This window comes from Nannobrachium achirus, assembly GCF_963921795.1.
Source record: "Nannobrachium achirus genome assembly, chromosome: 17".
Classification (NCBI taxonomy): Eukaryota; Metazoa; Chordata; class Actinopteri; order Myctophiformes; family Myctophidae; genus Nannobrachium; species Nannobrachium achirus.
Genome location: NC_137824.1, coordinates 12,363,355 through 12,386,909, shown reverse-complemented (window position 1 = coordinate 12,386,909; position 23,555 = coordinate 12,363,355). Strand labels below are relative to the sequence as shown.

At 43.0% G+C, this 23,555-nt stretch overlaps 1 protein-coding gene across 3 annotated transcripts in view; it reads left to right on the top strand.

The window, feature by feature from the left end:
- The first annotated feature begins 20,033 nt into the window (after nt 1–20,033).
- LOC308302113 (mitogen-activated protein kinase kinase kinase kinase 4-like) overlaps nt 20,034–23,555 on the top strand; it is a 173,742-nt gene continuing 170,220 nt past the window's right edge. For all 3 annotated transcript variants that reach the window (XR_013962934.1, XM_080746309.1, XM_080746308.1), the window contains exon 1: nt 20,034–20,342. Coding sequence is in view for 2 of the 3 variants with exons in the window: in XM_080746309.1 (XP_080602435.1) it covers nt 20,286–20,342 (57 nt within the window). In the remaining variant the exon portion in view is untranslated. The remainder of the gene's footprint in view (nt 20,343–23,555) is intronic.

The following is a 23,555-nucleotide window of genomic DNA, read 5'->3' as shown; positions in this document are numbered from 1 at the left end:
GCTGCTGCTACTCAAAGATTTGCTATTTCAGATCATGATGACAAGTGACAAGTGACAAGCCAGTGGGCCAATTACATGAGTTATATTTCGTTGTTGTCGGGTGAAAACCTTCTATGTCCAAAACCGTTTGTTTTGTATTTATCATTTTAAAAATGATTTAAACTAGTGAAAACAGCCGATCTACAAGCACACAACGCCTCGCACTGTGAGGCGTTGTGTGCTTGTAGATCCGCTGTTTTCACTACTTTTGTGCGATGGCCTTGTATGATGAAGCAGGGCTTTGCTTTGCAAAAAAATGTACAAATTTGAAACTTGGAGATACAAGGTTTCTGCCCGACAGTGACGATTTACTTTGTTGGCCGCCCAGCCCCCAAAATGGAACGAAGGCAGACATTTTATTTTTATTTTTTCTTAATGGACCGTAATGAACCGTCCGTTCGGGAGTTGTCCCGATTTTCCCAATGGCCAGCACGTCCCTGGGTACACTGCATGCATAGTGTCCTCCTGTTCTCTGGGCAGTGTCTTATTTACACAAGACAGTGTGACAAGAATAGGTGAAGGACAGGTCTATTCTTACAGAAGTCTTCCATATATGCACTGATGACGTCTGAGGTAAGCCCTTTGCACACAGGACAGTTGCGTTTTTTTTTTTTTTGTTTGCTGCGTGAATAAAACGCATTGGATTTGGTGTGCAATGCTGTGCGGAATCGGCGCTGCGGATCCCAAAAGGAGTCATAAAAGGAGTGATGAGGTTTTTTACCGCATGCGACAAGACGCTCAAATCGAACCGGGTTCGATCGAGAGAAGAAAAAAAAAACGAACGGTCGCAGCCACTCGTCGCACGGCTAATTCGGATCCGGTGTGCATGAGGTCATAGAGAATCATTGTTTTTCTTTTTAAAAAATGAAATTGTCCGTTTTATCCGTGCGGATAAACGGGGGTGTAAATATCGTCACTGTCGGGCAGAAACCTTATATCTCCAAGTTTCAAATTTGTACGTTTCTTCGCAAAGTAAAGCCCTGCTAGATCGTCTGTTTTCACTAGTTTAAATCGTTTTTAAAATGATAAATACAATACTGGCTTTCAAGCAGTTTCAAGGGGCACACTTGACCCTTCTCAGGGGCACACCAAAGGTCCCCAGGCACAGTGGTTGAGAAAACACTGGTCTAGATGGACAGGGGGGTCCGCCCGCGCGCATAGGGTGGATTTATTTTTTCGCCTCCTGTTTTTTTCTTAATCCTTGAAGGGTGTATTTTAAGATTCTGCCAGGTACCAAGCTGAAATATGTTCTCATGGGGCACATTTTTAGTGATTTCTTGCACCTAAAAAAAATCTTTAAGTATCATATGAGGGCTCTAACTAGGGTTTTTTCATGATTCTGAATCCATTGCAAGCATTAGTTTTGCACAAAAAAAACATAGTAAAGTTAATGGGACACCAACTCTAGCGGCTGATAACACCAATTTAGCTGTGTCTCAGAAAGGGGGTTATCATACCAAAATATAATCTACAGATATAGAGCTTTTCAAAAATACATGGTAACCTTTGCCACCTTTCGGATACCGACATCTCGTATGGCCCTTGGACTGTATTGGCAGGAACAAAATATGAGTTTGTTTCATAAGCCTGTGCACTACAATACTGTATGGTTTACAAGCTCAAGCTTTTTTTGACTGGGGGCACCGCCACCTTTTTTTTGTGCAGATAAGAGGAAATCTTGTCATTTTGTTTAATAAAAACAACAACACTACATGTTTAAAATCGATCTAAAATCTCACGGCGCGTTGCGAGCTCATAGATCTGCTATTTTCTGTGAACCTTCCCCTCAAAATCGGGTTCATAAACCCCTCACTTTGATTTGCCTTCTCACACAGATTGAAAGACTGACATGGCCTGTGGGATAAACAAACAAAGCCAACAGCACCCCCCTGTGGACAACATGATAATAGTTATTAGTCATCTTGAGAAATAGACTGATACAAACGTATCATTAAATCCCCACCTGAAAATATTGTGGCATGAGGCTGGGGACCCCAAGAATAGTAGATTTTTTGTAAAAATCTAAACTTCTAAAAAATAGCAGACTAGCAGGCCTATACAAACTTTCACTTTGTGCCGCACTGCAAGCTTTTAGATCTACTATTTTTGAATAGCAAGCACATAAATGGATAAAGTGTTTAACTGCTAGCGTGCCCAGGATTATTCAACATCGGCAGGTGCCCATGGCAACTTGACGTTTTACCTGTATTCTTTGAGGCCCTCCTGGCAAAAACATTATCAGAGTAAATGTAATTCAAGTGTGGCGGAGAGAGTCGCAGGCCCAGCCTGAAGCCTCAAAAGTCTAGTATCTGCTCTCGATACATAAGGTTGTCCCTTTGGAGTGATGGTTAAGATATTGGACTTTCACGCGGGAGACCTGGGTTCGAAGCCCGGTGGGGAGGTTTGCATGTCGTGTTTATCACGATAATATTTTCTTTTCTGTCGGGACCGTTTTTAAACAATCGCGGGCCGCAGTGCTTTTGTAATGGCCGGTAGAAAAGGCTGCGAGGTGATTTAAAAGCTACATCAGGAGAAAAAAAATCACTTTTCTACAGCAGCGTAACATGCATGTCTATTAGGGAGACAGCACCTACCGGTCACGTGATCTTGCGCTGCATTTCGGGAAATGGAGTGTTTTTTCGTCACCGCGGTAGCCAAGTACAGTAGCTACAGTAAAGTATAGTTTACTGCACAGTGCGTCGAACGCGTCAAAGGGCACCCATAGACGTGTTGCCAGGTCGTGGACCTCTAATGAGTTAAACAATGGTTGTGATGCTGTATTAACACATTTTGCTGGGGACCCCCTGGAAACCCCAAAGGACCCCTGGGGGTCCCCGGACCTCACTTTGAGAACCACGGGTGTAAACGAACTACAGTATGTTCATTTACACCCGTACTGTACTTACAATGTTGACGTAGGCTACTTTTACTTTACTAGATCATTTATGTTTTATCCATACTATAGTCTACTTGCCAGCCCATGGAGCCCCATTGTGAACCTGGACATATTGAGTACACCAAGGTTTTATGTTATAAATGTTGAGTAAGGGTCCCCAGCATGTAGAAACTGCCGGATGCTAACTTGCATATGTTGAGCAATTTGCATAATTTGCATAATTAGCTTTAATTAGCATAATCCCCTATACTAATGGATAATATGTCAAAAACTGATTGGCCGATTTGAACAATATTGGAGTGGTTTTGGGGGTTATTGAGGATGCTGAATCCATTTTCTAAATTCGAAATGGCCGTCAATGTCAGAAATGTATTCAGCATTCTCAATAACCCCCAAAACCACTCCAATATTGTTCAAATCAGCCAATCAGTTTTTGACATATTATCCATTATTATGGGGGATTATGCTAAATAAATCGAATTATGTAAAATTATGAAAATTGCTCAACATATGCAAGTTAGCATCCGGCAGTTTCTAAATGCTGGGAACCCATACTCGACATTTCTTAACATAAAACCTTGGTGTACTCAATATGCCAGGGTTCAGATTCTGGCAAGTGGACTACTAGGCTACAGTTATTTGAAAACTTTGGTTACGAATTTGTTGTAGATTTAGATTATTGCCAACAAAAGAGTACATTTAACCATAATCAATTAAGCCCCTGTTTTATTGTGACCATAGGTTGCAGTTTAGTATGTGAACCGTCACAGCTTGACCGTATGTATCTCTGTAACGCCTGACACTGTGGCTCCCCCGACACTTCACTGTGACATGACATCACAGGTGACATCACAGCGATGACAGACACGCAGAGCAGGGATCTCCATATGTGGGCATAAAAGGGATTGCATGTTTGAGGTCACTGTGACATCACAGTGATGTCAGATACTCAGAGCAGGGATCTTCATATATGGGCATAGGCGGAGAACCACACTAACAGAATCCATATATGGCCAAAACAGATGGCCAAGACAGATGCCGTGACCTAAAGGTCGCTTTTTGCCCTTATAGGCGTCTTACTGGTAGATATGATATTGTTTTTGTTTATTATAATTGTGTGTGTGTGTGTGTGTGTGTGTGTGTGTGTGTGTGTGTGTGTGTGTGTGTGTGTGTGTGTGTGTGTGTGTGTGTGTGTGTGTGTGTGTGTGTGCGCGCCAGCGCGTGCATGCGTGTACAATAACTAACAGTTAGACTTGTGAGCTGGTTGATATGGCCTTCATAAAATGCTGCTCTCAGAACAGCTTAAATGATATGCATAGAGCAGTGGTCTTCAACAGGGGGTCTGGGACCCCTAAGAGTTAATACAGGGGGTCCTCCAAATCTTCCATTCCTTTTTATATTAACAACTTGAAACCCTAGTGTCCATATTCTGAAAACTGTAGCCAAAAATAGCAGATCTACAAGCTCACAACGCCTCACAATGCAAGGCGTTGTGCGCTTGTAGATAGGCTATTTTTGGCGAAGAGGTTTGGTGTAGAGGGGAAAAGGAGCAGACTAAGTAGGCTACAGAGTGAAAGGTTTTTCATGTAATGACGGTTCAAGTGGTTAAATATCTGAAAACACAAATTGACATCCAAAATACACTGATGATCGCTGTCAAACGATGAAACTATATGGAATCTATGAACAGGTTGTGGGGGTCCCTGCTTCATCTCTCTCTCAACTAAGGGGTCCTTGGCCTGAAAACGTTGAAGACCCCTGGCATAGACCAATGTTCACCCTCCTAAAATGTTTATAATCCTCAACATGTTTGTACAGTAATAGAATCGCACGCGCGTGTGTGCATGCGTGCATGCGTGCATCACAGCGTGATTCCAGAGAGTGATTCAGAGACTGTAGTTCAGTGCAAGCCCAGGGAGGCAACAATACCACTTCATTAGCTCTAATAAACCATGGTACAGGCAAACCCTGCCTCCAAGCTGTTCCCAGAGAGAGAGAGAGAGAGAGAGAGAGAGAGAGAGAGAGAGAGGGAGAGAGGGAGAGGGAGAGGGAGAGATTAGTCAGTTTTTACAAAGACTGATTTCTCCATGTGAGAAATCTGATGTTTAAAGGTATAGTTCTACCTGAAAATTAAAATGTTTCATGGATATTGTTTTTTTTTTTTGTCGCATTCCTAAACCAATAATTTGATGAGACTCTTTGTAGCAGGCTCTTTGTGTCTCCATAGGGAACAGAGCAGGCTCTTTGTGTCTCCATAGGGAACAAAGCAGGCTCTTTGTGTCTCCATAGGGAACAAAGCAGGCTCTTTGTGTCTCCATAGGGAACAAAGCAGGCTCTTTGTGTCTCCATGGGGAACAAAGCAGGCTCTTTGTGTCTCCATAGGGAACAAAACAGGCTCTTTGTGTCTCCATAGGGAACAAAGCAGGCTATTTGTGTCTCCATAGGGAACAAAACAGTCTCTTTGTGTCTCCATAGGGAACAAAGCAGGCTCTTTGTGTCTCCATAGGGAACAAAGGAGGCTCTTTGTGTCTCCATAGGGAACTGCTGGTCATCAGATTATTGGGGTGAGTAATCAATTCTATCATTGGCACAAATAATCTATATTGATATAGATTATTTGTGCCAATGAGAGACTCCAGAAGAGATTTGTATAAAAGATATAAAAATAGTCAACCTATGGATGGTGTATTTGAACAGTGCAGGTGCTACTGGACGGAGCTAAGCTCCAACATCTGGCCTACATCTGGCCTACATCTGGCCTACATCTTGCCTACATCTGGCCTACATCTTGGCACAAAGCGCTCAAAGTTTGTTGTACGTCCATATGACGGTTCAAAAGGGGCGGCAGTCAGGGGTAGAGTTTCCGTCTTAGAACACGGAGGGTGCAGTTCGATCCCAGGCTCCCCCAGAGTTATAGTGTCTAAGAGTCCTTGAGCAAGACTCTGAACCCCTAGTTGCTCCCGGTGAGCAGGTTGCTGCCTTGCATGGTTTCCTTCACCATCGGTGTGTGAATGTGTGTGTGAATGGGTGAATGTAATGCACTATCTCTGTAAAGCACCTTGGATAAAGGTGCTATATAAATGTACCATTTACCATGCCAGTCGTTCTCTACCTTTTCAGACCGTGACATGACCGTGCCATAGTTTTGTACTTTTTCTGGTTTCTTGTGTCTAGGAAGTTGACAGTACTTCATTAGACCCCCTGGTGTGGTTGTTATGAGCAATTATGTATTCCCTTTGTATTGTGTGTTTCTTCCTCAAGGCTGTCTGTCACCTTATGGGTCAAAAGTGCTGAGTCAAAAACACAGTGACATCATATAATCATCCCCTCCGCTTTTACCATTCACCCAACACGGTGGGTGTGGCTAACTTCAGCTGGGTCACCACCCACCCACCATGACAACCAGGCAAACGTAATGAACTGCTGGGTGTGGCCACATAAAAACCCAATTTTAACTCTTTCTGTACTCTTTCTGTGGAAAAATCTTCCTCCTAGTATATAATCATAATAGCTGATAATCATATTTTGAAGGGGGGGGGGGGGGGGGGGGGGGGATCATGGCACCCCATCTTTAAAAAAAAACAATTCTATTGTACACATACCGTCGCTGTCAGGTGAAACCTTCTATATGACCTCTTGATAAGCTGGAATATGGAGATACTTTCTGACCAACAGCGACCACTCAGACAGCCTGGCCCAGGGACGTGCTGGCCATTGGAAAAAGCGGGACAACTCCCGAACGGCCGGTTCATTCCTGGCCGGTCCAGGCCGGCCATTAGGAAAAAAAATAAAAATAAAATGTTGGTTAAAGTAAATCGTCACTGTCGGGCAGAAACCTTGTATCTCCAAGTTTCAAATTTGTTATTTTTTTTCGCAAAGCAAAGCCCTGCTTCATCATACAAGGCCGTTGCACAAAAGTAGTGAAAACAGCAGATCTACAAGCACACAACGCCTCGCAACCGCGAGGCGTTGTGTGCTTGTAGATCGGCTGTTTTCACTAGTTTAAATCATTTTAAAAATGATAAATACAAAACAAACGGTTTTGGACATACAAGGTTTCCACTCGACAACGACGAAATATAACTCATGTAATTGGCCCACTGGCTTGTCACTTTGTCACAAATCTTTGAGTAGCAGCAGCGCTATAGAGAGAGATCTCTCTCTCTCTATAGCGCGCAATGAGGGCCTCTACAACTCTTTTTCCCGGGCTGAATCAGGGGCCCAGTATGTCCCTGGCCTGGCCAGCCCTGACAGACAGACAGACACGTACAGACTACTAGGGATGGGACGATACGCGATCTTATCATTTATCGTGATAAAAAACCCTCGAGATTTAATTGATCGTGATATCGTCCTCCGTCATGCACTGGGATCAATTTACCCTTTATTTGCCGTGCTGCATCCGGCGTTGCATTGCGACGCGTTGTGAGCTTGTAGAGCTGCTATTTTTTGGGCAAATGTTCCGCCCCAGGATAATGGATTTTGATTATCGCGATTTATTTGTGAACAATAATCGTGATATTATTATTATTATTATTATTTTTTTCATAATTTTTATCCCACGATTTTGTAACCCATTTTCACCCAGTGCCAATTGCCTATGTAATCCTGGGCTCTGCTCTCCCTCTGCCGCGCCTGGGGAGACAACGGACTGACCTCATGCTTCCTTCCAATGCATGAGGAGTCCAAGTTGTTTTTTTTCACCTGACAGGGGGGATTTCCCCGGTTTGGACGTAGCGCGTGGAAGGAGCACGTTATTCCAACCAGTTCCTTTCCCCTCCGCCCTTCTTATTTACCCAGGAATGTTGTGTGTGTGTGTGTGTGTGTGTGTGTGTGTGTGTGTGTGTGTGTGTGTGTGTGTGTGTGTGTGTGTGTGTGTGTGTGTGTGTGTGTGTGTGTGTGTGTGTGTGTGTGTGTGTGTGTGTGCACCGTCAGGAAGTGGTGTAAGGAACACTGAATGTCACCCTCCTCCCATGATACACAACACTTTGTATGTTGACTAACCACGCGCGCACGCACGCACGCACGCACACACACACACACACACGTACACACACACACACACACACACACACACACACACACACACACACACACACACACACACACACACACACACACACACACACACAGAGTCAAGATTCAGACTAGCGTCCAGCATACCTTCCAGCCATATACTGTACTCATGTGTTTGACATTCATAGTGGACATACTGATACTGTACTCACACAAACATTCACCCACAATGCTTTGGGCCGTGTGTGAGAGAGAGAGAGAGAGAGAGAGAGAGAGAGAGAGAGAGAGAGAGAGAGAGAGAGAGAGAGAGAGAGAGAGAGAGAGATAGAGAGCCATCCCTTTTTTAGGCCATGGCTATACGGAGCTGGATATTTCATATATCCTGTTTTTTCAGATATCCACATAGAAAAATATCTAGGTCCACACGAGAAAGATATCTAGGTCTAAAATAATCTGAGTCCCCAGACCTCCACTGTCTGGGGGACAGCTTTTGGGGCTTGCAGCCACATGAAGCTGGATATTTCGGCTGCGAAGCTGGATATTTTTTAAACCGGATAAATAAGTGAAGACATTGAAAAATATCCGATTCACTGGATCCGTGTAGACAAGGAACCCGGATATCTCTGAAGACGTTACTGTGTGTGTGCTTGTTAGACCTAGATATCTTTGTCGTGTGGACCTAGATATTTTTCTATGTGGATATCTGAAAAACCAGGATATCCAGCTCCGTGTAGCCTAGGCCTTAGAGCAGTGGTTCTCAACGTTTTCGGGCCGCGACCCCCCAAATTTAACTGGGGACCCCCTAACCCTGATGAGCACCTAAGAGTTGAGAACTGACCAGGACTCTAGGAGGGTCTATACCAGGGGTCTTCAACATTTTCAGGCCAAGGACCCCGTAGTTGAGAGAGAGGTGAAGCAGGGACCCCCACAACCTGTTCATAGATTCCATTTAGTTTCATTGCTTGACAGCACGGTCATCAGTGTATTTTGGCTTTCATGTGAATTCTGTGTTTTCAGATATTTAACCACTTGAACCGTCGATACTTAATAAACTTGACCTTTCACTCTGTACTTAGTCTGCTCTTTTTCCCCTCTACACCAAACCTCTTTGCCGAATATAGCCGATCTACAAGCTCGCAACAACGCCTCGCAGCGTTGTGAGCTTTTTCTATCACAGTTTCTATCACACAGGTTAGATTTTGAGGACCCCCTGTAGTAACTCTGAGGACCCCGGCCTAGGGGTCCCGGACCCCCCGTTAAAGTAGCCTGACTGCAAGCGTCAGACTCTATCACACACTTCGTTTCAACAGGGGGTGGTGTTGTGCAGTCTGGTTTATTAACCAGGCTACCGTTAAAGACCCTTTTACTTTGACTCCAGTATAACGGGGGGGATACTGTGGTGCGTTTGGGTTGGATAGGAGTCCAATTAAGAGAGTGTGTGTGTGTGTGTGTGTGTGTGTGTGTGTGTGTGTGTGTGTGTGTGTGTGTGTGTGTGTGTGTGTGTGTGTGTGTGTGTGTGTGTGTGTGTGTGTGTGTGTGTGTGTGGGCAGCTGACCCTGGGGTGTGTGAACAGGACCAGTGTGTGAGACCACAGAGAGGCCATTCTTCACCCGACACACACACACACACACACACACACACACACACACACACACACACACACACACACACACACACACACACACACACACACACACAGTGGCGTAGCTAGGGGTAGGAAAGTTAGACTGAGGTAAGGGGGCCCAAGGTGCCAGAGGCCCTCGAAAAGTCTGGATTAAAACTCTTTTTCCTCCAATAATAATAATTATTATTATGATGTTTATCATTTGTGTCTAAAAACTTAAAATTACTGCTGGAATAAAACCAATGAGCGATACAATTTAAATAATTGAGGGTCCCTATATTATATACTCACCCCTTACAAAGCTAAAATGGTTTCTCCTGCTTTCACGTTGTTTTGAGACCTATAGTAGCTTTGCGGTTTGTGCGTCCGCTTGCATCATGTTATGGTTGTGAAACTTAGGTGTGCTCTACAGGATAATTATGATCATCTGAAGTAAATGGAAAAGTCTTTTCATTGGCCCTGCAAACATAAGATCAACTCTCACGTTCTGTTCGCCCCACCCTCCCCCGGTCCTGACTGTAAAGCAGCTTCTTCAGCACACAACAGCATGCATTGAACAAAGACAGGGAGAGGGAGAAAAAAAAAAAAAAGACTGCAAACATAAGATCAACTTTCAGGTTCTGTTCGCTCCACCCTCCCCCGGCTTCTTCCACACACAACACGCATTGAACAGAGACAGGGAGAGAGAGAAAAAAAGACGTAATGTGACATAGAGCAGCATGTTTCATTACTGTAAACTGAGAGGAGAGCTTGACTGTTTACACTCAAGGAAGCAGCTGATGTCTGTGGGTAAGCATGCAACAGAAAATCTTCTCCCCTCTTCCTTCTTCCTTCTTTATCCAACACCATTAAGCAATAAGCATGGATAACGTTTTAAGCACAAACGCAAGTGTTTCGAACGAAACACCTGTTTGCTAAGTTCTGGAAGGAAGCACTCCCAAACTAGTGACATGATCAGTTGATCACAATCGCATCATGTTATGAATGTATGTAGGTTCCCAAATCAAAGTGAAAAATGGTTTGGTTTGTTGCAACAATGACTAGTTATCTAAAGTATGGTAATAGTGTCAAGTAGTGTGAGGATTAATGTCAGAGTGTTTGTGTTTGAGCGCCTCAGTGCGGCCGCTGCAGAGTTCATGTGCAACCTCTTCCAGAGAGATAGATGGAGACACTAGAAACTCTGCTGGAGAAACAAGACAAACTGCTGGATGTCCCTAGTAATAACAATAATTGTATAATATCCCATCATCTATCTAGTAGACAGATGATTATGTCATACAAAAATAACAATCTAGGCATCACAATATTTTTGTTTCAGTCAGTCACAGTAGGCTATTATTGTTTTGTGAACTCCCAAAATGTTCACAGGATCTTGCTGTAGATTAAACACACTGACTGACTTTGCTGTTAAAACAATGTATGTGCATACACACAGACACAGTACACACAAGAATGTCCTGTTATGCCATTCTCATATAGCCTTATATGATCTAGCCTGTTATACAGTAGATGAATTCTCAGATCATTATATCCAACCCTTGTTTTCCATAGTTTAGCTAACTAGCCAAAGTTCTGATTGCATGCAGACTCATTTTTGCATGTAGGCTAATCATGTTCATACTTCACCCAATCTGAATAGTCCTATACTGCTTATTTCTTCTCCTATTCTACTTCCTATGTATAGCCTATATGCTTCACTCCTCATGTGCATTTGTTTGAGCACTGCTGCTATTGATTAGTGATTGTATATTCTGCACAACACCTGCACATATTTAAGCTGCTACTAAAAATACAATGTAGTGTTTTATTGTTATACTGTTTTATATTGGCTTGCATGGGAGGCTGGGCTCAAGTCAGAGTTCTGGTGTCTCATTCACTTGCTGGTGATGATGGTGGTCTGCACTTTTTATTTCATGGGACTGTTGTGGATTATACTGTATTAATAATACAGTAGCTGTATCTGAGTGTGCATGTAATGGATGATTATGTGTAGTGATCATGGTTAGATCAAGTTAAAATTCCTGGACTTTGTTTCAAGAGCTAGCATTGTCAAATTGTTACACCAGACACTACATGTTTGTTTATATCCTGCTTAGGCTACAAGAGTAAAACTAAAAGTAGACAAAAATGGTAAATGGTGTTACAATTTGACAAATAAGGTGAACATGATTGCTGAGGCGATCACGGCTACCGTATCATTGTGAGACATGTCATTCAAACAGTAACAAAGTGTTCCCGGTTGGCCGGTTCTCCGCTTGCATGGGGGGGCCCATACAGATTTCTGGCCTAGGGGCCCAGAATTGCTAGTGACGCCCCTGCACACACACACACACACACACACACAGTGACACACTGCATCAGCCATATGAAGCCCTGGCTATACCGTCCAGGGACGTGCAGAGAATGTTAGAGAGGCAGGGGCTTACATTTCTGAAAGGGCCTTTTGGTGAAAATATTGAAAATAGCAGACCTCCAAGCTCGCACGCACGCACGCACGCACGCACGCACGCACGCACGCACGCACGCACGCACGCACGCACGCACGCACGCACGCACGCACGCACACACACACACACACACACACACACACACACACACACCAAGCAACCTATGATATTATACTCTACTTACCAGACAAAATCATTAAAACAAGGATTGATTTCAACATTCAATTAGTGATATTTATTTATAGTCTATTAACGTGATTAGTTTAATTAACTGTTCCCTCATCTAGATGTGATCTAAGATTAATGTTTTGTGACAATTCGTTTGAGTGAATTAATTGCTTTGATCCATTACATCTGTTACTGCAATATGGTGGGACAATGATGTTCCCTTTCAACAGAGGGCGCCATTCTGCAACCTGAGCATGGGGCTCTAACAATGCCTGGTCTGGCTGGTAAGAGGATAATAACTATAGGGATGCAACAGGTTGTGTGAGTTATCTTATTTGGCTAAAATAAGTGTTAAATAGCTCTATAATGTGATAGTACTCATTAGTGTAACAGGAGTCTCCATGCAGTGTTGATTTTATCGACTAAAACTATGATAACAATGTTTGTCGACTGCGTTTTTTTCACTGACGAAAACTAAATAAAAACTAAGCTGTGATGACTAAAACTAAGACTAAATATATTGACAATTTCGTCAACAAAAAACTGGACTAAAGGGAGAAGAGAGCCATTTTATGTTTGGTTGCTCTCAGGTGTTGCGTGCTGAAAATGGTAGGCCTAGATCTACAAGCTCACAACGCGTCGCGCTGCGTAAATATCAGTCATTACGATGCCATCAAGGCCTGCCAAAATACATTTTAGTTGACTTAATCAACCGTAGATTTAGTCGCCATAAAATCTTATGATATATATTTTTTGTAATACCTTTTATTGCAATAATTTCAATTTTACATATTTTCTTTTCTCTTTTTTTTGTGCAAAAAAAAAAAAAAAAAACCCACCACCTACTTAACAACACAATAGGAATACATAAAATAAAATAAAAATAAAATAAAGAGGCTTTTTCGTTTGACGTCCGTGCCTAAAAACACCCTTGGTCTGAACAAAAACACAAAACAATCTTATGATATTTAGTCGACTAAAATTAGACTAAAACTAAAACTTTTCAGGTGACTAAATTATGACTAAAACTAAATGACATTTTATTCAAAAGACTATGACTAAAACTAAATCAAAATTTGCTGTCAAAAACAACACTGTCTCCATGTCTCTCCAGCTCGTTATTAAACAGAACGTGCATTTGCAGGTTGGGATGGATGGATGGATGGATGGATGGATGGATAGATGGATAAATACATACATACATACATACATACATACATACCATTGGAGTGCATGTCTCCATTCCGACATGTCTCCATTCCGACACTAACCCTATCCCTAACCCTAAACCTCTATGGAAGTGTTGCCACTCCGACAATAAGAAGTCAATGTCGGAGTATAGTCTCGCGTGGCCAGACTGTTGCCTCCGCGATTTGCAAATGCTCCCAGCATACAGTCTGGGGCACGGAAATAGATATGATGAGTGCGAGATAGAGCGGATGTGACACAACCGCTCCCTTGGTGCAGTAGCGATAATAAGTCCTACTGGAAGCCTTATGTCTCCTTTCAATATTTTTGGGGGTGTTATTTCGTCTTTCTCTGGTGTTGTTGGTGTTACTTCCATGATGTTTTCAAATGTTTTCTTAAACTATACACGCATAACAAGAATATGCTGCTCGAATCACTCTGTCTGTGCGAGTGTGCTTCTGTTATGTTTCCAGTGGGACTACAGTTCCGCCAACTTCCGTGTAGCAGTGGCTTCTTCCGATACTTGCTGTTCGGGAGCTGCCGTTCCAGAATCTATATAGCATTCGGAGATTGTGGAATAGTTGTCTGGCGACGCGAGACTAATGTTGGAGTGGAGACATGTCGGAATGGAGAGCACCTCCCATACCTTTATTATCCCACAGGGGGCAATCAGTTGCCCAGAGCAGAGGCAGCACAGCAGTTTAAGGTTACACGTTACTCAAGTGTCAAAAAGCTGTCGCAAAAAATAGTGACCAAGAAACATTCAACGCTCATAAGTGTCACGTCGCACACAAATAGCAGTACTCAAAGCACAACTTAACAATGCAGTGCCAAACAAAAGTGTACATAACAGTCAATGCTAGTCGGTGCAACACAATTATCTCACAGCCATGTCAACACAGCAATAGTACTCAATTCTACCAACACAACCCAATAGTGCAGGGCCAAAAAGTTTCCATAGTCAGTGCAAACAAATCAAGAGTAAATAAAGGGTGCCACAGCAAGACGCCACAAGGAACCCTCTCTGGAAAAGTACTTAAGAGGTCAGAGTCAGTACAACTTTAGTTCCAGTTGGGTTAGGTAGCAGTTGTCCTACATTGTCCTAGGTTAACCTAATTGTACCCAGGGGGCAAAGGAAGGTGTGCTGCATTTGCCCCGACATACAAAGTTGTCCACCAGAAATATTATCTATGACCCAGTAGGATCACAACCTATATGGACAACCCGGTCAATTTGTACAACAAAGTCCAATATGGCCGCCTCAATAGCCCCTATTAGTTTTAATGGGGGGTGAATAGGGCACAATTTTAAACTGAGGGATATTTCCACGAAACTTAACAGGTTGATCAATGGTATACATATGAACATTTTTTGTATTGCAAGTTTCCATGAAATCCAATATGGCCGCCACAATATGGCCGCCATAATGTAAGGACCCAGAAAATAGGTTTTGCCTCTAACTTCTGAACCAGATGAGCTAGAAACACAAACTTGGTGTCTATTTCATGGTGTCTGACCATGGGAGACTCAATGGAATAGCTAATTGCCAGACCCATGAAATGGGTAGGCCTACATAAGCAAATGTCTGTCTGGGTTTTCTATATAAAGGGTATATATGATGATGACATGATGATGACATGCCTATAAAAGGCATGATGTCATAAATGATGATGACAGACAGGGGGTCTGGCACAACCAGGTTGACCTGGTCTAGTTTTATTATTGGGTGTGTCTGGACCTTTATTGTGCATATTTGCAAGATGGTGGACTCCCAAAATAGAGCTTTAACATAATTTCTACCATGATTGTTGACTGCTTTTGCAAATACAAGCAATATGAATCCATTTGCTAAGATTTATGGCACAGAAGGGACTTATACCTGTATTATTCTTGAGTTTGCATGTTGTCAAAAGGGCTGTAAACGAGATATTATATTTCCTGTCCGATTCTACTGTATGTAATTGTAGCAATGACTTCAGATAAAATCAGAGACCAAAACAACGTATCTTAGAAATTATTTTTTAATTAAAAAAAAAGAAAAAAAGAGAGAGATTATCTCAATGAAATGAATGCAACTGCCTTTTTTTTCTGGCAGCCTTTGATACAGCTACATGATATTGCCTTGTCCATTGATATAGGCCAGGCTGGCTCTGTAGATGGACAGGGGACTGCCTTCCCATCACTGAGAGACCATCCATATTCAGTGAAGCAAGGGATGTCTGGCTTCGCGATGTGTGCAGTATAATAAAATTACCCAATAATAAAATTAGCTATTCCATTGAGTCTCCCATGGTCAGACACCATGAAATAGACACCAAGTTTGCGTTTCTAGCTCATCTGGTTCAGAAGTTAGAGGCAAAACCTATTTTCTGGGTCCTTACATTATGGCGGCCATATTGTGGCGGCCATATTGGATTTCATGGAAACTTGCAATACAAAAAATGTTCATATGTATACCATTGATCAACCTGTGAAGTTTCGTGGAAATATCCCTCAGTTTAAAATGTTGCCCTATTCACCCCCCATTAAAACTAATAGGGGCTAATATTGGACTTTGTTGTACAAATTGACCGGGTTGTCCATATAGGTTGTGATCCTACTGGGTCATAGATAATATTTCTGGTGGACAACTTTGTATGTCGGGGCAAATGCAGGTTTCCTAAAAAAAGGCTGGTTTGCCCCCTGGGTATTGGCCTTGGTAAGTGACCGTTATGTGTCTCGTTGTCGTTGTATTGCTTGAGAAAAGCCGGCACAAAGGACTTTCCTTGTCTCTCGCACAGAGCTTGGAGGTCGGCTATTTTCGGTGCATGATACCACACTGAACTAGTAGTAGTAGTAGTCTTTATTTCGGTCCATTAAAAAAAATAAGAATAATACAAAGACACAACGTAGTCCACATAATAACAGTGCTAACTAAGCATAATAAGTGAAGAGATGTGGTGTAACGGCATGGATTTCTACACAGAGAGGGCAACCTTTTCAACCTAAGACACTGTATTCAAGTTCAGGAGAGTTTGGACAAGGCGATTCTCTTGAATGCTGCCTTCAGGTATATGGCATGGAAAGAGGGAGTTTGCATTTCTTTCACCACAGTTAAATCTGCATTCATGGAGAGGGCTCAAGCCCCTTTTGATGTCTATGTGTGCACACTAGGGGTGTAACGATATAGTAACTATCGAAATATCGTTTTTAATTTAAAAAATCTAAGTATATCGAAATGAAAACAGCTAAAAATCGATTGTATCGATACTACCTACTTGTGCATTGTATTTAGCATTTTTAAGAAGACATTTTTTAAAGGAGGGGTTTAATTACTTTTCCTTTCCATAGCTACACTGATACATGTGTGTAATCTCTGGGTTCATGTCAAGGTGCAGGTTTGTCAATATACAATGTCCATGTATTTGGCAGATAATCGCTGTGTTTACTTATTTACGTATATCCAAAATAATGCATGTTTCCCTTAAAACCTGCACTATCCACACCTTTCAGCTTTCACACAGATTTAATTTCTTTGCTAAATAGTTACTATATCGATTTTAAATTACTGAATCGAATCGTATCGTAATGCCATGAATGAACCAATATCGACCATGTATCGTGATATGTATCAACTCGCTATTAAAATGTATCGCTACACCCAGGGATTCCCAAACCTTTTGGTCTCAGGGCACCCCATGAATATTGTTTTAATCCGAGGCACCCGTACATTATAATTTTCACTCCCAGCACCTTATATTTATAGCATATCGTCGTTGTCGGGTGGAAACCTTGTATGTCCAAAACCGTTCGTTTTGTATTTATCATCTATAAAATGTACTAAACTAGTGAAAACAGCAGTTCTAGAAGCACACAATAGATCGGCTGTTTTCACTAGTTTTGTGCGACGGTCTTGTATGATGAAGCAGGGCTTTGCTTTAGCAAAAGACGTACACATTTGAAACTTGGAGATACAAGGTTTCTGCCCGACAGTGACGATATTTCTACAAGCACACAACGCCTCGCGATTTGTAAAGCAGGTTTTCACTAGTTTTGTGCGACAGTCTTGTATGATGAAGCAGGGCTTTGCTTTAGCAAAAGACGTACACATTTGAAACTTGGAGATACGAGGTTTCTGCCCGACAGTGACGATATTTTAGTGATTATGTTGCAAGGAAAACGTTGAGATAATAGCCATTTTGGTTAGAACTCTGAAAATAACTTTGTACTTGGTTTACAAGTTTAGCACATTCCCCGTCTTTTGAAAATACCTTCGAACTCCCATATGCCATTCGTCTCCATAGACTTCCATGTAATTCATAGTGCACGGATCATGCACACCCATGCCTAGATAATGCACCACGTGTCCACATTGCTCACAGCTTTCAAACAAAAGAATCCGAATGGAAATCCGTTCAGGCATTCATGAACTAGCAGCCATATTATCAAAATGTAAACAAAGATGGCTGCCATGTTTGAAAGATGGGGTTGCTATGGGGGTTAAACATGCAATTTCGCGATTGCTATCATGTCTACTACATTTTTTGGGGTCCAATTTTTTATTTTATTTTTTCAAAAACGGGAAATTCTCGGGACTATCGGGCCTAGCAGGGAATGAGTTGAAATGATACAAGAAAATTCCAAATATTATCAAATGATCTCGCGGCACCCCTGGACTGCCGTCACGGCACCCCAGGGTGCCCCGTCACCCACTTTGAAAACCCCTGCCCTAGTGCACACTGTTACAGTGGAACTGTGCAAGTCAGTTTCAGTGTGACTGTACGGCACAGCAGGTGTGTGGGCTGTGGTGGAACGTAACCAAAGTACATTTACTTAGGTACTTTCCATGTTTTCATACTCTGTACTTTACTCCTCTACAATTATTTGACGGCTTACTATAGTTACTTTGCAGATTTAGGTCAGTGGTTCTCAACATGTGGGTCGGGACCCCCAGGGGGGTCCCAAAATTGTGTCGGGGGGGGGGGGGGGGGGGGTCCTCAGATGATTAACTTAATGTGCAACATTGTTTCTCACGCAACAGTAAACAAACCAACTAGGCATGTAGTTTAAGTGTAGAGGGTATCTATCTGCACATTTCTAAAGTGATAATATAAGGACTTTATAATACCTCTAAAATGACAAATTAAACATTGGCCAAATTGTCAAAAATTAGAGGCAGACATTGTGAAAATAGCAGATCTACAGAGCATGTAGATCTGCTATTTTCACAATAGAACCGTGTTAAACAAAATGTAATTCCTCAACTCTTAGTGCTCGTCAGGGTGGGGGGAGGGGGGGGGGTCCCAGTTAAAATATGATTATTTTGGGGGTCGCGGCCTGAAAAGTTTGAGGACCACTGATATCTAACTAAATAAAAAGAAGAAAAATACATTAAACTAGCTGATCTGCATCGCATACCGGCAATGTGAAATAGGATATTCTGCATAAAGATATGAATGTAGGCTACAGGTGTATTGATAATTCAGTATATTTGATGACAATACTTTGGACTTTATTTTAATGCAAGCCTTTTTGTACTTGTATCAGTGAATGTCCACCTTTTGGTATAGGCTATATTGTTATCAATACTTGCAATCGAATGTTGTTCTTGTCCCTTTTATGCCCATACATGGAGATCCCTGATGTCCTCTATATTAAGCCCATATTTGGGAATGCCCATATATCGACATGTCAGTCTCATGTCATCTATGACGTCAAACATCTATGATGTCATAATGTCATCTCCATATTTGGGAAAATATTAGACACATTTGTCAAACTTAACCACCAGGTCTGTAGCCTCGCGTAGCCAGGCTTACTCATCTCCGAAGAGAAAAGCCTGGTGACAATAGAAGGCAGAAGGCGTTCAACTTCCGCCGTGAGAATTTCACCGGAAACTGTATGTTTTTCACAGTGCGGTGTCCCTGCAAACGTATTCCCTGCACGAAAAAGTCAAAGTCATACAAACAAAAACATTGATTCAAGCAATGTTACACCTATGAAGAGCGAGTTAAGAGCTACAATCTATTTTAGTTTTTTCGCTAGGGAATGTAAACAGACCCGCACCGCATGACGTACGTAACGTCCGTTAAACGCAGCACTTCCGCTAGAAATCTTGGAACACACCGGAAGGCATATTGTCTACAGGGTGCCAGGTCTGTGGTTTTTTTTGTTTGTTTTTTTGCCAAAGTGCCAGCGCTCGCGCAGCAGCCTGTCACCCATGCAGGCGGATGCGTCAACGCGCCCATGTGCGCAACCTCGCCCTTTAGGGTGAGGTTGCTTCTCGCCCATAGGGCGTATTACTGGTATGAATTACTAGTATGTAGGCCTATGTATTTATGTGTATTTATGTATTTCTCTCTGTGTGTGTGTGTGTGTGTGTGTGTGTGTGTGTGCGTGCGTGCGTGCGTGCGTGCGTGCCGTATTTTTTGGGGGGGCTGGGGGGTTAACTTTCCTTCCTCTCCGAGAGAGAGAGAGAGAGAGAGAGAGAGAGAGAGAGAGAGAGAGAGAGAGAGAGAGAGAGAGCAAAAAAAAAAGAAAAAAAAGTTTTCCTCCTCGGTTTTTCCGGGTTAGTTTCCTGAGTGAGTCTCTCTCTCTGCTTCTGGCTGACAGACAGACAGACAGACAGACAGACAGACAGACAGACAGACAGACAGACAGCAGTAAACACTCGGTATGGAGGCTAGCAGCAGCAGCAGTGCTCCGTGGCAGCAGAGTAGGCTACAGCAGCGGAATTAACCGTTTAGTTTTAAACCGTTAGTTTCCTCGCTGCCGCCGAGGCGGAGGAGGAGAAGCAGCGACCGTTAAACAGCAGAGGACATAAAGCGACCATAAGAACACACACAACTCTTAACAACAACTCTAAAAGTCACGGAGGAGACTGGAGGAGGAAAATAAGTGATCTGCAAGTCCTCGGAGAGGAGCAGAGATGTCGAGGGAGAACACCACCCGAAGCCTGGACAGCATAGACCTCACTGCGCTCAGGGTGAGAAGAATTATACTGTTTAGTCAGAGAGAAAAGATCTGTTTGTTATGAGAGAGAGAGAGAGAGAGAGAGAGAGAGAGAGAGAGAGAGAGAGAGAGAGAGAGAGAGAGAGGGAGAGAGAGAGAGAGAGAGAGGAGAGAGAGAGTGTGTGTGTTATACAATGAAATCTAAAGTGTCAGTTTGTAACTTTTAGCCTACTAAAAGTTACAAAAGTTGTTGAATGTTGATGTTGAAAGTGTGCAAAAAGTTAGCCTATCTGTCTGGATTTCTCTCAAGAGAGGGAGAGACAGAGAGAGAGAGAGAGAGAGAGAGAGAGATTGTTATTCAATGAAATCAGTTTGTCTATTTCTAAGTTTTAGCCTAGTTGATGAAAGTTTGCAAAATGTCTGGATTTGTCTCAAAATAGAGGGAGGGAGGGAGGGAGGGAGGGGGGGGGGGGGGTCACACAGTGAAATAATCATTGTCAATTGCCACTCGTATGGAGTGTATAGAATGTAACCAAATGGACCCATGATAGCGGTCCATTCGGTATGATGTGTACATGAGAAAGATAGATTGTTATACAATGCCATCTAGAGTGTCAGTTTGTCCATTTGTAACGTTGAGTTGTTGTGCAAAATGTAGCCTATTTGTCTGGAAGTAGGGGGGGAGAGAGAGAGAGAGAGAGAGAGAGAGAGAGAGAGAGAGAGAGAGAGGGGGGGGGGGGGTCTGTGTAAACAGTGTGGAGGACAACATAAGTTTACAGAACAGACTCAGTTTGAAGACAGGAAAACTAAAAAAGTTTGAAGTTGTCTTATGTTTTTAGGTTTCAATTCAACCGATATATGCTAGTCATCTTATTGCGTGCTTGTGCGTTGTTTTGTTTAGTGAGGTTGGTTTCCAAAGTAAGGGTCCCCTCCTCTGGGGACCCCCAGGGGTCCTTAAGGGGGCCACAACAACCTGCGGCGGCAGTGGCTCAGGGGTAGAGTTGCCGTCTTAGAACACAGAGGGTTCGAAGGGTTCCCTGTTCGATCCCGGGCTCCCCCATTAGTTAGTGTCCTTAGAGGAGGGGGGGGGGAGTGGGACTGAGTTACCAGGGCCCAAGGTGGAGGGGCCTTAATTATTTTATACTTTAGCTATTGAAAAATAGCAGATATACAAGCTCACAGCGCTGCACCGAGTACCGCGCTGCGAGCTTGTAGATCTGCTATTTTTGAAACGTCGTGAAAATGTGTACAAATCTTTGAATTTATGTATTTTTTAAGCGAACATTTGTAACTCACATTTTGCTTCTGGGGGGTCCCTGGAACTAAATGTTTTAAGATGAAGGGTCCGTGGCCAAATACATATCATCTTGGGGGTCCTTGACATGAAAAGGTTTGAGCACCACTGACATGGAAACATAGGTTTCTTGCACACATTTTCACAATTTTTCAAAAATAGCAGATCTACAAGCTCGCAGCGCGGCACCGAGTGCCGGGCTGCGAGCTATTTTTCAATAGCTAACATTCATGGGGGGCCCGCATTGAATCCTTGTACCCAGGGCCCAGAATTTGGTGTGACGCCCCTGAGTGTCGAAGAGTCCTTGAGCAAGACCCCTAGTCTGGTATTCCTTCACTTAGTTTTCGGGGCTTGATCCGGTCGGGAGCGGAAACCACTTAAGCCTCTATCAGAGTCCATGGTGAAGAGCTATTCACTTCACCGCGTTGTAGTTTCCTAGCTATCACCTAGGCTCTGTTATGTATCTTTAGGTGATAGCTAGAAAACTACACCGCGGTGAAGTGAATAGCTCTTCACCCTGGACTCTGATAGAGGCTTTACGCTGCCGGAAAGATCAAACCGGATTTGAACCCAAAATAATTCCCCTGCGCTCAAGGACATACTTTTAGGACCTACCTAATAAACCCCTTCATGCGGGCGTGCGGCATAGTTTTGCTTTTGGAAAATGTGTTTGGTATATGCATCTTTTAGTCCAACTCGTAGCGACTGGCGAGACTATACACTAGGCGACTCGAGAATTTTAATTGGGATTGGGGAAACAAAACAAAGCTTCTTCTGCATGTGGTGTCCGCCATATGTGTTTCTGCCTAGACCGGATCAAACAGCCCGTTGTAAACGATCACCATGGTGACGCGAGGTTACTGAGCCCCTAGTTGCTCCCGATGAGCAGGTTGGTGCCTCGCATGGTTCCCTCGGTCATTGGTGTATGTCTGACTCTGAATCTCTAAAGTACCTTATGGATAAAGGCGCTTTATAAATGCACCAATTACCATTTACTTGTATGTCCCGTTAGTGATAAGGTTTGATTGGCTGATTGATTGATTGAATGCTTACATTAGTAATTAGTCAGAAAATGTGAACGTACGTAGCACAGCAAGGCTGAAAATGAAAACACACTAGACCAGGGGTCCTCAACGTTTTCAGGCCAAGGACCCCTTAGTTGAGAGAGAGATGAAGCAGGGACCCCCACAACCTGTTCATAGTGTATTTTTTCATCAGTGTATTTTGGATTCATGTCAATTTGTGTTTTCAGATATTTCACCACTTGAGCCGTCATTACCTAATAAACTTGACCTTTCACTCTGTACTTAGTGTACTCCTTTTCTTCTCTACACCAAACCCCTTTGCCGAAAATAGCCGAACTACAAGCTCACAACGCCTCACAGCACGAGGCGTTGTGAGCTTGTAGATCTGCTATTTTTGGCTACAGTTCTCAGAATATGGACACTAGGCTTCAAGTTGTTAATATAAAAAGGATTGGAAGATTTGGAGGACCCCCTGTAGTAACTCTGGGGACCCCCTAGGGGTCCTGGACCCCCTGTTGAAGACCCCTGCACTAGACTGCTAGGATTCCACTGTGATCCTCCTATGTAATTCAATTCATCAACACATACACAACACTAGCCTATTATGTACAAGGGAGCTGGGAGGTGCCGCAAGCGGCAGTGGCTCAGGGGTAGAGAATCCGTCATTAGAACACGGAGGGTTCCCGAAATGTTCCCAGTTCGATCCCGGGCTCCCCCAGAGTTAGTGTTGAAGAGTCCTTGAGCAAGACTCTGAACCCCTAGTTGCTCCCGGTGAGCAGGTTGGTGCCTTGCATGGTTTCCTCCGCCATCGGTGTATGAATGTGTGTGAATGGGTGAATGTCACCCAATCTCTGTAAAGCGCTTTTAAAGGCACTATATAAACGCACCATTTACCATTGATCATATTTTGGAATTGATCAATATTACT